Here is a 13,250-nt window from a genome sequence, read left to right on the forward strand (position 1 = left end):
CCTTAGAGTCTTAACAAATGTATTTGGGCATAAGCTTTCGTGGGCTATAACTCACTTCATCAGATGCATGGAGTGAAAAAAGTAGGCAGGTATAAATATACAGCACATGAAAAGATGGGAATTGCCTTACCAAGTGAGCGGTCAGTGCTAATGAAGCCAATTCAATTAGGGTGGATGTGACCCATTCCTAACAGTTGACAAGAAGGTGTATCAATACAGGGAAATTTATTTTTTGTAGTGACCCAGCCACTCCCAGTCTTTATTCAGGCCTAATTTGATGGTGTCAAGTTTGCAGATTAATTCCAATTCTGCAGTTTCTCGTAGGAGTCTGTTTTTAAAGTTTTTTTTGTTGAAGAATGGCCGCTTTCAAGTCTGTTATTGAGTGTCCAGGGAAATTGAAGTTCTCTCTTACTGGTTTTTGAATGTTAAAGTTCTTGATGTCAGATGTGTCCATTTATTCTTTTACATAGAGACTGTCTGGTTTGGCCAATGTACATGGCAAAGGGGCATTGCTGGCACATGATGGCATATATCCTATTGGTAGATGTGCAGGTGCAGGAGCCCCTGATGATGTGGCTGATGTGATTAGGTCCTATGATGGTGTCCCTTGAATAGATATGTGGACAGAGTTGGCAACGGGGTTTGTGGCAGGGATTGGTTCCTGGGTTAGCGTTTCTGTTGTGTGGTGTGTAATTGCTGGTGAGTATTTGCTTCAGGTTGTTTTTATTAATTATTTTAAATGCTATAAAATTACTATTCCCACTGAAAATTCATACCATAGCCAAACTTTTTGATGATTTTTCTGTGAATACATTTGATGCATGCACAGTTTATTTTATATATTTTTATAATTTAGGGTAGTGAAAAATACCCAAACTTGTCATATTGACTTTAGGAATATGAAAATACTTGCTTGAAAATACTTTTTGTTTATAAATTCAAGCTAATTATAGTTAAAAATGTTTAAAGTGATCAAAATAAAAACGAAACATTTTGAAATTATCTAAACAAAACATTTATTTACCTGAACCATTTTTTTCCTCCAGATTTTCAGTTGGTGGAAAAATTTAAGATTTTTCCCTTTTTGTCCTGATTTGGGATGGGAATCTTTTTTTGCAAACCCAAAACTTTTCACAGTGCAGGAAAATCATTTCCTGGTTTATTCTACCTCACTTCTGTGACTCTGTCCTCTCCTGGTTCTCCTCCTACTTCTCTTATCACCACTTCAGAATTTCCTTTGGAGGATCTTCTTCAACCCCACTCAGCTTTCTGCATGGGTCCCACGGGGCTCTGTCCTGAGTCCCTTTTTCTTCTTCCTCTACACCTTATTTTTGGTAATCTCATCAGCAAAAACAAATTCCACTAATACCTCTAAACTGATGACTCATAGATCTATCTCTTTAGTCTAGACCTGTCTCCTTCTGTCCCAACTAAAGGCTTAGCCTGTTTCTCTGACATCTCCTCATGGATATGTAGCCATGATCTCAAACGCAATATAGCTAAAACAAAGCTTCTAATCTCTTTCCCGCCCAGTCATCCTCATGTCATCACCCTGTCTGTAGCTCAGGCCTATAACCTGGAATCATCTTCGATTCAAACCTCTCTTTAGATCCTTACAGCCAGGCTATGTCTAAATCTTGCTGATTCGTTCAGCATAACTTGTCTAAGATATGGGCTTTCCTATCCATCCTTGCAGGTAGAATGCTTGTCCAAGCTCTCATTACCTGTATCTCAATTACTGCAACATCCTCCTTGACAAATACAGTCTTGCCCTACTTGTATCTATTCAGCAGGCTGCTGCTAAGATAATATTCCTAGCCCATTGTTTTGACCACGTTGCCCCACTCTTTGCATCCCTCCACTGGCTCCCCCTTTTCTGTTGCATCAGACAGAAGCTACTTGGGTTAATTTACAAGGCCTTTCAGTGTCTGTCCTCACCATACCTAACACCTCATTCACGATCAAGTTATTGACTCTCACCTCCAATCAGGCCATGATGCCAGCCTCCATCACCCACTTATTAAATTTTCAAACAAGAGCTTCTCCCACTGACATACCTACCGTCTGTTGTGCGAGGTAGAGTAACTAAGCCGACAAGAAAGCTCTCTCTTGTTGGCATAGAGTGTCTTCATCAGAAGCCCTACAGTGGTGCAGCTGCATTGGTGCAGCTGTGCCACTGTAGCGCTTGAGATGGTTTAGTTGGGGTTGATCCTGCTTTGAGCAGGGGGTTGGACTAGATGACTTGCTGAGGTCTCTTCCAGCCCTAATTTTCTATGAGTCTATGTAGCTTGAGTAATTTCTGGAAATTTCTATTATAGTCAGATAGTATTAGCAAGTAGATGCTTTGATGCAGTTTGTTTGACTTCTTTTGCCTGGACAGAAACTGGACAGCAGGGCAAGAAAGCATATTTCCACAGTCCTACTGCAGTGGTTGGCATATTGGTTCTGAGTGTGTGGGCCACCCATTCTCAGAAGAGCCTTTCTGGATTTGTAAAAGCAGCAAAGAATCCTGTGGCACTTTATAGACTAACAGACATTTTAGAGCATGAGCTTTGTCGGATGCATGTAGTGGAAATTTCCAGGGGCAGGTATATGTATGCAAGCAAGCTAGAGATAACGAGGTTAGTTCAATCAGGGAGGATGAGGCCCTGTTCTAGCAGCTGAGGTGTGAAAACCAAGGGAGGAGAAACTGGTTTTGTAATTGGCAAGCCATTCACAGTCTTTATTTAATCCTGAGCTGATGGTGTCAAATTTGCAGATGAACTGCAGCTCAGCAGTTTCTCTTTGAAGTCTGGTCCTGAAGTGCAAATAAGTGATGGTCACATTAACACCACCCTATACTGAAAACCTACCGACCGCTATGCCTACCTTCATGCCTCCAGCTTCCATCCCGGGCACACCACACGATCCATTGTCTACAGCCAAGCACTGAGGTACAACCACATCTGCTCTAACCCCTCAGACAGAGACCAACACCTACAAAATCTCCACCAAGCATTCTCAAAACTACAGTACCCCCACGAGGAAATAAGGAAACAGATCAACAGAGCCAGACGTGTACCCAGAAGCCTCCTACTGCAAGACAAACCCAAGAAAGAAACCAACAGGACTCCACTTGCCATCACATACAGTCCCCAGCTGAAACCCCTCCAACGCATCATCAGGGATCTACAACCCATCCTGGACAATGATCCCACACTTTCACAGGCCTTGGGTGGCAGGCCAGTCCTCGCCCACAGACAACCTGCCAACCTGAAGCATTTTCTCACCAGTAACTGCACACCACATCATAGTAACTCTAGCTCAGGAACCAATCCATGCAACAAACCTCGATGCCAACTCTGCCCACATATCTACACCAGTGACACCGTCACCGGACCTAACCAGATCAGCCACACCATCACCGGTTCATTCACCTGCACGTCATCTGCACGTCCACCATATGCCATCATATGCTGGCAATACCCCTCTGCTATGTACAGTGGCCAAACTGGACAGTCTCTATGGAAAAAGATAAATGGACACAAATCAGATATTAGGAATGGCAATATACAAAAACCTATAGGAGAATATTTCAACCTCCTTGGCCACACTATAGCAGATCTTAAGGTGGCCATACTGCAGCAAAAAAACTTCAGCACCAGACTTCAAAGAGAAACTGCTGAGCTTTAGTTCATCTGCAAATTTGACACCATCAGCTCAGGATTAAACAAAGACTGTGAATGGCTTGCCAACTACAAAACCAGCTTAAGATGCCACAGGATTCTTTGCTGCTTTTACAGATCCAGACTAACACGGCTACCCCTCTGATATTTTCTGGATTTGGAAGATACTCTGAACACAGCCAATGAGAGAGGAGTGATGATTGTTGAGGGACTTAGGCCCTATTAGGGAGAAGAAGTCAGAAGGGAAGAGTTTGGAATTAGGCAAAATATGTTCACCGAACTGTGCTCACAGTAACTTTTGACTAAATTGCGCTTCTATCCATTTTCTCAGGAAAGGCCATGTCTGGTCATTTAGAAGTAGTATGTGACAACATTGAAACATAAATTATCTGATGAACTGCTAAGAACCATTAACTTAATATCATGATCACCTTGTGAACACATTAATGAGCAATAATTTTCTGATGATTAAACTGCTTTAAAGTATCTGTGCATTCATACATCACTAGAATGAAGTTGCCACATCTAAAAAATGCATTATTCATTATATTCCAGTACTGCATATTACTGTCCATGAGTTGCTTCATGTTATAGGAACTTCTCTGACTAAATCAACATAAGGCTTCAACTTTACTCTCTCACCTCACAACACAGTCTGTGCATTTGTAGTGGTTTGAAATAGGTGTCCCAAATCACAAATACCTTAATTAAGAATATAGTAATTCACTATCTTTAAAAAGTATAACCTAATGGATATGATAACTGGATAATGAGCACTAATATTTTAATCGTATATGTAGTTTATTTTAATATATTCCTTATAATAAAAGTACCAGTTACAAGAAAACTCTAATTATTTGCTCAAACCACAATCTCAGAATTAGGGATAGGGAAGCAGGTTGGGTAAAATGAAAATGAATCTTCTCACAAAGCACAGACTGAACTCCCATTCAAGCACAATTCAGCAAACCTTTCCCCATAGTTCATTTCACACCCTTCTATACATCCTGGTTCCTTCAGAGGTAAAAAGGCCAGAATATTATTGCATACTTGCCAATATCTTGCATTAAAGCTATTCCTGATGGTGTGCCATCTTCCAGCTCCTCCACAAAACCATAACTGCCAATCAATTAATTGTGCAACCTCTGCAGCCCCACATCAATTAATTCTGCACCTCTTGAGCTCCTCCATAAATTATTTTTGCACTCCTCCTGTCCTGTATCAGTTTTGCACCCACCCTGAGGACTGGGTTGGAAGGTTGCTCCAAGGGTGGTGGGTGTTCTTTGTTTTTTGCAAAGCCCAGGGGGCAAATCTCTCAAAATCCCAACCAGGCGAATCATTCCAAGTTGAGAGCAATATGAATCATCTAGGCTGCTTCAGCTTAGTCACATGTCTCTGAAGGAAACTGACCATTTGCGGCATTGATAAGTTGATAGAATTCAAGCGGGCTTGATAAATTTGTGGAAAAGGTGTCAAAAGAAATGCACCATCTTTATGACTATTTTTCACAATTTTGCTTAGTGCAGTTTCAGTTGTGCTTGGAAAATGCCAATTAACCATTTGAGAGATGGGCTAAGGTTCGCAATAGCTGGATAAAACCAGCAGAGATATGCTAGGCCCAATATTGGTGAGGCTTGTAAACAGTGGTTAGACAGGAAATGATTAAACCTTCACTCTTTGGATATTAACCACCTTACTAGTTATTGTCAGGACTGTCCACCTTTCCCCAAAATGAAGGCTTGTTGAGAAGGTACTGAATGGCCACCTCAGCTACACTTGGGTTTCACAGATGTCCAGGGACACTTGTTTTTCAGATTCTGTCAGTCTGGTGTCAAAGCAGGATGTTGGAACAGAGACTGTATTGTCTTAAATTATTAGGAATCTCCTTCTAGCAAGGAGTAAGGGTAGAGGTTTGTCACAGAACATAGCGAGCACCCCCTTCCAGCCACTCTCGAGAACTGCTGTGAGGCAAATCCAGACTTTTCTGCTCTGGATTCCCAGGTGCTTTAAGCCCTTGGAGCCTGAACAGAATCCAGCCACTGCTCAATCTTGGGGTCCCTATGCACACTCTTGGTGCACAGACCTTCTGTCTGGTATTCTCATCTGAAAGGTAGAACCCACTTTCGAGGTACCTCAGCCTCCTGTGTATTTAAACACATCCTCTCTCAGAACTCCACTTCAAGGTGTGATGAGTCTGGTTTACAGTTTAACTTAGGGGCATGCAGCAATTGTGAAGCATATCACACACAGACTTTGCTCAGTGTCTAACACATTTGTTATTTTATACTTAATCATATAAGGCACAGGAGAGTACAGAAGATATAAAACAATAAACATTACATCATGCATATTTCTACCTCAGTTTCCTCACCATTCTGGGACATTCTTTGAGTTGGGATAGGCTTCAGTGCACGGCTCATGCTGCATTGCTTCTTTTTCCTGGACTAGAGAAAAATGGCCCCCTGAGGAGAACAACTTCAGCCCTTTGAAATTTTCATTCCTCTATGTCAGATGATGCCACTTTCTGCTTCCCCACATGAGCACAAACACCTTTGTTGCCAAGGTGACCTCCCCCTGCTAACCCAGTTCTTCTGGGTAGTGACCAGTCTTTCGTCTAGAGTGAATAGATTTCCTGTAGCTGAGCACTTAGTTAACTACCCTCTAGTGTCAGCCCTGTATCTCTTTGTGTGGGGACTTCAACCAAACATGGAGGCAAACAGGAAACAGAGAAGGCAAAGAGCTGCATGTACAAGATTGAGTTTGGCCTGACACAGATTGAGTTCACATCACAATTCATAAATTGTACAGACATTCCCAAATCGTCACAAGGGTCCGTGAGGTTTTTATTCGATCTTTCAGCAGATTTTCCTCAATAAACCACAGTATAGTGTTGTCATCTATGGTTGGTAAAATCACACTGCCAAAAAAATGTGTGTGTATCTGTGGGAGGGAAGAGCGATGTTGGACTGAGCCTAATGGACGTAAGAGGAAAAAGGAAAGGGACAGAAAGAAATTGCCAGGTTTTAATTGCTCTATGCTTGGCCACGGTGCTAATGGAGTCAGTGTAAACTAAGGGAACCTAGCTCAGTACCCACTGCTAAACGGTCACATAAACCTAGATGAAATAGGCCTTTCTAGGTCTTTAGCCTATAAGAGAAAGTAAATATTCTATAATTAGGAATACATTGGTCAAGCAGTGTTACTAAAATATTTCAACTTTGTTTCAGTACTTAGTTTTAGGTTTGTCTTTTTTTCATTAATAGTAATGAAACTGTCATGTGCCCCATGGTATCATTTTTCTCTAGTATCTCAGTGTAGCATCAAAATTTTAAGTTCTGTGTCTACACTTATACCACTATAGAGACACAGCTATAGTGTTGCAGCTGCATTGCTGGAGCTCTTCAGTGTAGACAGTCACTACAGTGATAGAGCAGTTTCCCCATCACTGTAGTAAATCCTCCTCCCTGAGAGGTGGTAGCTTGGGTCAATGGAAGAATTCTTCCATCAACCTAGTGCTGTCTACATGAGGGTCAGGTTGGCTTATCTATGTAATTCAGGGGTGTGTGCTTTTCACACTCCAGGTGATGTAGCTGTGTTTAATGACCTGACCTTAGTGATGTCCCTAGTTTTGGTGCACATGTGTGGTCATGTTTCTAGAAGTCTTTCAAGCCTTCCTACTCACTGTTGTGCTTCCAGTTAGTCGTGATGCTAATGAATATTTCTTTGCTGATTGTGTTAGGTTTATGTAGAATTCAACTTACACAAGGCTTGTTTTGTCACTTAAAACTCTTCTCTACTGATTTAGAGTTACATGCCTTTGGGAACATGAATCCCTATTGATGCTGCAGGTTTCTAATCGGGAGAGCAATCTACAGCTGCTACCAACTGCTAAGAGAAGTTGCACACGCAGACTCAGCAAGGATATTGTTTTAACTCTTGTAGTAATGCTTCTGTATTTCTTTAATGTGCAGCCCCTGTGCTTCCTGGGGCATATCAACAAAGTCAGTCCCAAGGGTATGGATACATGCACCAGACCAGTATGTCATCTATGAGGTCGATGCATTCACAGCCGCATTCAGCAGGCTTGGTGAGTATTGAATTGAAAGAATCATTCCTTTCAGTGCACCCCTCTTTAGCTACTGGTAAATGTCTTGTAAATATAAATCCGCTGGTAGCCTTTGCAATCCAGAATTGGGAACCTTGGGGAATAATCATTCTTCTGGATTTCTTCATATTGTACTTATTTTCCAATTAAAGAAATACTTTTTTGGCTTTTTCACATGGTCCTTACTGCAGATAAAATATGCATAGGATTAGGTGATGCAGAGAAGTAGCAAGAGATTTTTATCTCAAAAACTTATGTGCTCCAAAGAACAATGAAATTATCTACATTATTCATATACTCTAAAAAGCAGAAAGGTTGAAGTAGCACTTTTTCACACAATGAACTAAATACTGAGGTTTCCATTTGCTCTTGTTTTTAATCTGTCTGACCAAATAGGCACATAAAATTTTAAAGCTGGAGGGAATGTATAGTTCTAACAAGGTCATCTTTGTGCTTTTTGCAGGTTAACCTTGTTTTTCAGTTGGTATAGCTAGCTACGGTATTGGATGTTAGTGAGGACTTACAAAAGATTTCTGAAAATTGGGCTTGTGCATATTTGTTTGCTTCTTTGATTTCTTTTCTTAAGATTTTTTTCAAATTACTAACATTTTTAACATTGCTTATTGTGGTAGTGACTAGAGGCCAAATAGATCAGAGCTCCATTGTTTTCTGGCTTAAGACTATCAGAAATATCACTTCTGGTTTTCCCTTTTCTTTCCTGGCAGATCTACAGGATGTTTTGGAAGATGTATGTTTATTAGCTCTCTCACCTTAATTGAAGTCACAGGATGTTGAATCATTAGCAAAGATTAGAGCTGGCCAGAAAATGGAATTTTAGTTCCATGAAAAAAAATGAGTTTTCAGAAGTGTTTTCATCCCAAATCGGGACAAAATGCTAAAAGCTCAGACATTTTCACAGAAATAAAATTCAGCTATACGTTGTTTCACAAACACCAAAATGTTCCCCCAGCAGAAACATTTTGGTATTTTCAAACCTTAGTATTCTGCCCAGCTGCCTGTCCAGCAAGACAACATCCTACTATGCTTTCTGTACCTGTTTAACTTACTTTTGATTAGAGGAATAATTCACTTAAATGCATTTTTTAAATCCCTTATTTGAGTAATTTAAACTACACTCTGAAGTGATAATTAGGTAATAAATGCTAACTGGATTATTATAGAATTCTTTTTCTGACAGCCATTTACCACCTAATTAGGTCTTAAAGCCATAAATTTTGGTTTCTAGGTAGCATCAGGGGCCCTAATACATTTTTTAAAAATGTGGCATTACCAGCTTGTCTTAACAACTTTGCAGAACTGTGATGCTATCAATCTGGTTAAAAGGAATCAAATGCCAAAGAATTGAAATGCATATCAAATGGTTGATTCCTTTATGAGGTCTCTGCTCATGGCATACGTTAAATGGATTAAAAGCCGACTAATTGATTGCTATCAAAATGTAACTGTAAACAGGGAACTGTCATTGAGCAAATCTGTTTCCAGTGGGGTCCGGCAAAGATCTGTTCTTTGCCCTGTGCTATTTAACATTTTTATCAATGATCTGGAAAAAAACATAAAATCATCATAGATGAAGTTTGCAACTGAAACAAAAATTTGGGGAGTGGGAAGTAAGGAAGAGGACAGGTCACTGATTCAGATCGATCTGGATCGCTTGTTAAAGTGGATGCAAGCAAACTATGCATTTTAATATAGCTAAATGTTAATGTACACATCTAGGAACAGAACATGTAGGCCTTACTTAAAGGAAAGGAGGACTGTATCTTGGGTAGCAGTGACACTGAAAAAGATTTGGGGGTCATGGTGGATAATCAGCTGAACATGAGCTCCCATTGTGATGCTGTGGCCAAAAGAGCTATTGTGATCCTTGCATGCATAAACCAGGGAATCTCGAGTAGGAATAGGAAGGTTATTTTAACTCTGTATTTGACATTGGTTTGACCACTGCTGGAATACTGTGTCCAGTTCTGGTTCCCACATTTCAAGAAGGATGTTGATAAATTGGATAGGGTTCAGCGGATAGCCACAAGAATGATTAAAGGATTAGAAAACATGTCCAATAGTGAAAGATTCAAAGAGCTCAATCTATTTAGTTTAACAAAGAGAAGGTTAAGAGGTGACCTGATTACAGTCTATAGATACCTACATGGGGAGCAAATATTCAACAATGGAATCTTAGAAGGCAAAGGAGAAGTGCAGGACCACTAAACCTGTTTCCAGAGTGGGAGCAGTAATAAGGAAACACACCTGTTTTCTTATCTCCTGCTGGTGGAACTTCCATTTGTGCCAATCTTAAATTTTCATTTTTAAAAAATGTTAATGATCTAGACCATGTGAACAGGAAGCAGTCTGGTCTTCCTGAGGTGGTAGACAGACAGCTTGACAATATCCCTTAAAGGGTTTGATTGATTGTATTGTGTGGTCACTCCAAAAGCCAACATACCGGCCAACATTAACTGTTGGTTTTTTTTTTAACCTTTGATCATATCAGCAGAAACATCTGGCTAACATTGTTGGATATAGTGAGAAATGGAAAAGAGCTCTTAGGTCAGTGGGATACTATCTGTGATTCCTAAGTAGCTCTTGGCTACTGCCGAGAAACTAGGAAGGAAAAGGAAAGTAGAAAACTCATATGATGTTTTTAAATGAGCAGAACGTGCAGCTTCATAGCATTTGGGGAAGGTTTATTCTCCAGCTAAAGTGTAACGACCATCTTGCCTATTAAGGCTTAGTGGGGAATCTGTTCTCTATGAGTCTATAGCCACTTTTTAATCTTGGATAGCTGACAATAGTACTGATCTATGTACATGAAATAAATATTAAATTTAGGAAGGGAATGTAGTTGACACAGGAGTGGAAGCACTGAGACATTTAGTTAATAAGGTTAGTTTGCACTTTATTTAGTTATTTGGATTTACATTAAAAAGAGCCTATCGGTGACTGTGGATGCCTTTGCCATCTATTAAAAATATAACTTCAACCCTAATCCCAGCCTTAACCCTAATATAAACAAGTGTAAACCCAGCTCTCCATAAACATTCATTTGAGCAAAATTTTGTTCGGAAGAGTGTTCACAAAAAGATAAAAAGAATCATATCTACTTCTGTGTTTGTGCATGAATACTCATGTCAATTTTACATGTACAGTGGTGCAAATATGTACTTACATGAGCATTCCCACCAGAAATATTTACCCAGGCATCCTGTCATGTTATCAGGCCTTGTCTTCGCTAGGAACAAAAAGGTGTGTTCTTAACTCCTGTTAGCTGACTTGAGGTGAAATCGTAGTAAAGGTGAAGCAGTTTGTAGTGTTCATGTGAGGTGGCAGGTCAAGTTTGCTAACTTGAGTTAAGAACATGTCTTTTCTCTTAGTGAAGACACAGCCTGTTTGAGATCATCCAAGCAGGGACAGAAACAGTACCATGTGGTTCAGATGGCCAGGCATGCAGCATGGATAATTAACTATGGGTAGTGAATACATAAGGCATAAGTAGTGGTGAATATCTCCAGAGTGAAATGTGTTTGCATGGTATACGTAAGGCATATGTTCATAAAAATCAGTCTCATGACTGAATTTGTTGAATAAATTATTTGGCACAAATAGTCTACTCAGTTCTATTCAGCACATACCTCTTAGGTAGTATAGACTGCATTCTGTTTGCATGTGGGTTTGAATTCTATATTTCAGTTTACTAAATGGTGCTGTGTGTATATGTATGTAACAGAGAAGCAATGTCTGGCAATGATGAGTTCTTCATGGCCCTGTTTCTTTTCCTTCAACAGAGAACATACAGAGCTATGTATGACTACAGTGCGCAAGATGAAGATGAAGTTTCCTTCAGGGATGGGGACTATATCATCAATGTGCAACCAATTGATGATGGCTGGATGTTTGGTACTGTTCAGAGAACTGGGAAAACAGGAATGCTTCCAGCAAATTACATTGAGTATGTTAACTAATTTTTGTCTCTAGTCCTTTGAACTTTATTCTGATTTATTCAAACCTTAACCCTTTTGAAACAAAATACTCAGAAGAAACTTTTAAGACCACATGTTCATTACTTTATCACTAATATAACAATCTGATGTAAGAATCGCAATCTGACACACATATCCAAACAGTATGGCTTACAATAATACTTTGTAAGAACAAAAGACATATGTGGAAGCCCAGTGCTGCCAATTATGTAAAGGTTTCCATCCATTAGCTATAAGGAGAAATCTCTTTTCTTAGATTCTCTTTTAAATGTAACCATAACATGGATTCTTTTCCTATGTCACTTTGAAATCACAAGCGGCTAATACTTTCAATTTAGTAACACATTCTAATCATTTTTAAAGCTGTTTAACTTAGAGCATTTAACGTCCCAATAAAAACTGAATAATACAGCCTTTTAAGTAACAGGAGATAACATGCTGGTAAAAATCCTAGTGCCCAGCAGCCTTATAAGAAACAAAAAGTTTGTCTCTTGACAGTGGAAATTCCCAACTCTCACTTGCCCCCACCACCACACTCATTCCTGGGTCTTACACTGGCTCTCCTTCATGACTGTACCCTTAGATCCTGTCAGTTTTGCTTGCTTCCCAATCAATCAGTTTTGATTGTGACACGATTCCTGGCAAATCTGTGTCTTTTTCACAGCATATTTCCCACTGGCACTGTTCAGAGTGCAGAGCCAAATTGCCACCTCTTCTGTTTCCCTTAAATAATACTTGAGAGACCAGGTGAGGTAATATATTTCACTGGATCAACTTCTGTTGATGAGAGAGACAAGCTTTTGAGCTTACACAGAGCTGTTCTTCAAGCTCAAAAGTTTTCTCTCTCTCACAAACAGAAGCTGGTCCAATGAAAGATATCACCTCACCCACCTTGTCTCTCTAATCCTGGGACTGACATGGCTACAGCAGCACTGCATATATTAAATAATACTTAACATTTAGATAGCAATGTCCATCTTCAAAGCACTGTACAAACAATTTCCATTACATCCTTTATCCTTAACTATCCTGATGAAAATAGCCAGTCTTAGAACCATGTACTATGTGACCTCATGAAGCTTATAGTTACATCCTTCATTCTTACCACAAGTGACTTGCTTAATGTCTGCTTTGGTGATAAAACCAACTTGTACCCCCCTGCTGCAAAGGAGTCCTGCACCTGCGTAGAAAAGTTGAGAGGAGCTCTGATTTTATGATACGTTACAGTTCAGTGGCCTATTGCTTGAGTTCCTTCCAAAACACTGGCTCTAGTTATGACATCACTTAGTTGCCCAAAAGTGGGTTATATTCACCGACTGATTAATGAAAGGCAAACATCATTGACTGCTATTGAGTTCATTTTTTTCTCATAGCTGGCACCAAAGCAAGAACTAAACAAACAAAAATCCTACCCACCTCATTCCAGCTTCCTCCCGAACACCAAAAAGAGGAAAAGCTGGTGAATATTATGGGGCAGTTAGCAAA

The 13,250-nt window shown here is 39.9% G+C and overlaps 1 protein-coding gene across 8 annotated transcripts in view; it reads left to right on the forward strand.

The window, feature by feature from the left end:
• NEBL (nebulette) overlaps window positions 1-12,579 on the forward strand; it is a 439,204-nt gene extending 426,625 nt beyond the window's left edge. For all 8 annotated transcript variants that reach the window (XM_030550411.1, XM_030550412.1, XM_030550405.1 and 5 more), the window contains 2 exons: window positions 7,637-7,752; window positions 11,571-12,579. In XM_030550411.1, coding sequence (XP_030406271.1) covers window positions 7,637-7,752; window positions 11,571-11,747 — 293 coding nt within the window. In that variant the 3' untranslated portion in view covers window positions 11,748-12,579. The remainder of the gene's footprint in view (window positions 1-7,636; window positions 7,753-11,570) is intronic.
• The last annotated feature ends 671 nt before the right edge of the window (window positions 12,580-13,250 follow it).

This window comes from Gopherus evgoodei, chromosome 2 (genome assembly GCF_007399415.2).
Source record: "Gopherus evgoodei ecotype Sinaloan lineage chromosome 2, rGopEvg1_v1.p, whole genome shotgun sequence".
NCBI classification, from domain to species: Eukaryota; Metazoa; Chordata; order Testudines; family Testudinidae; genus Gopherus; species Gopherus evgoodei.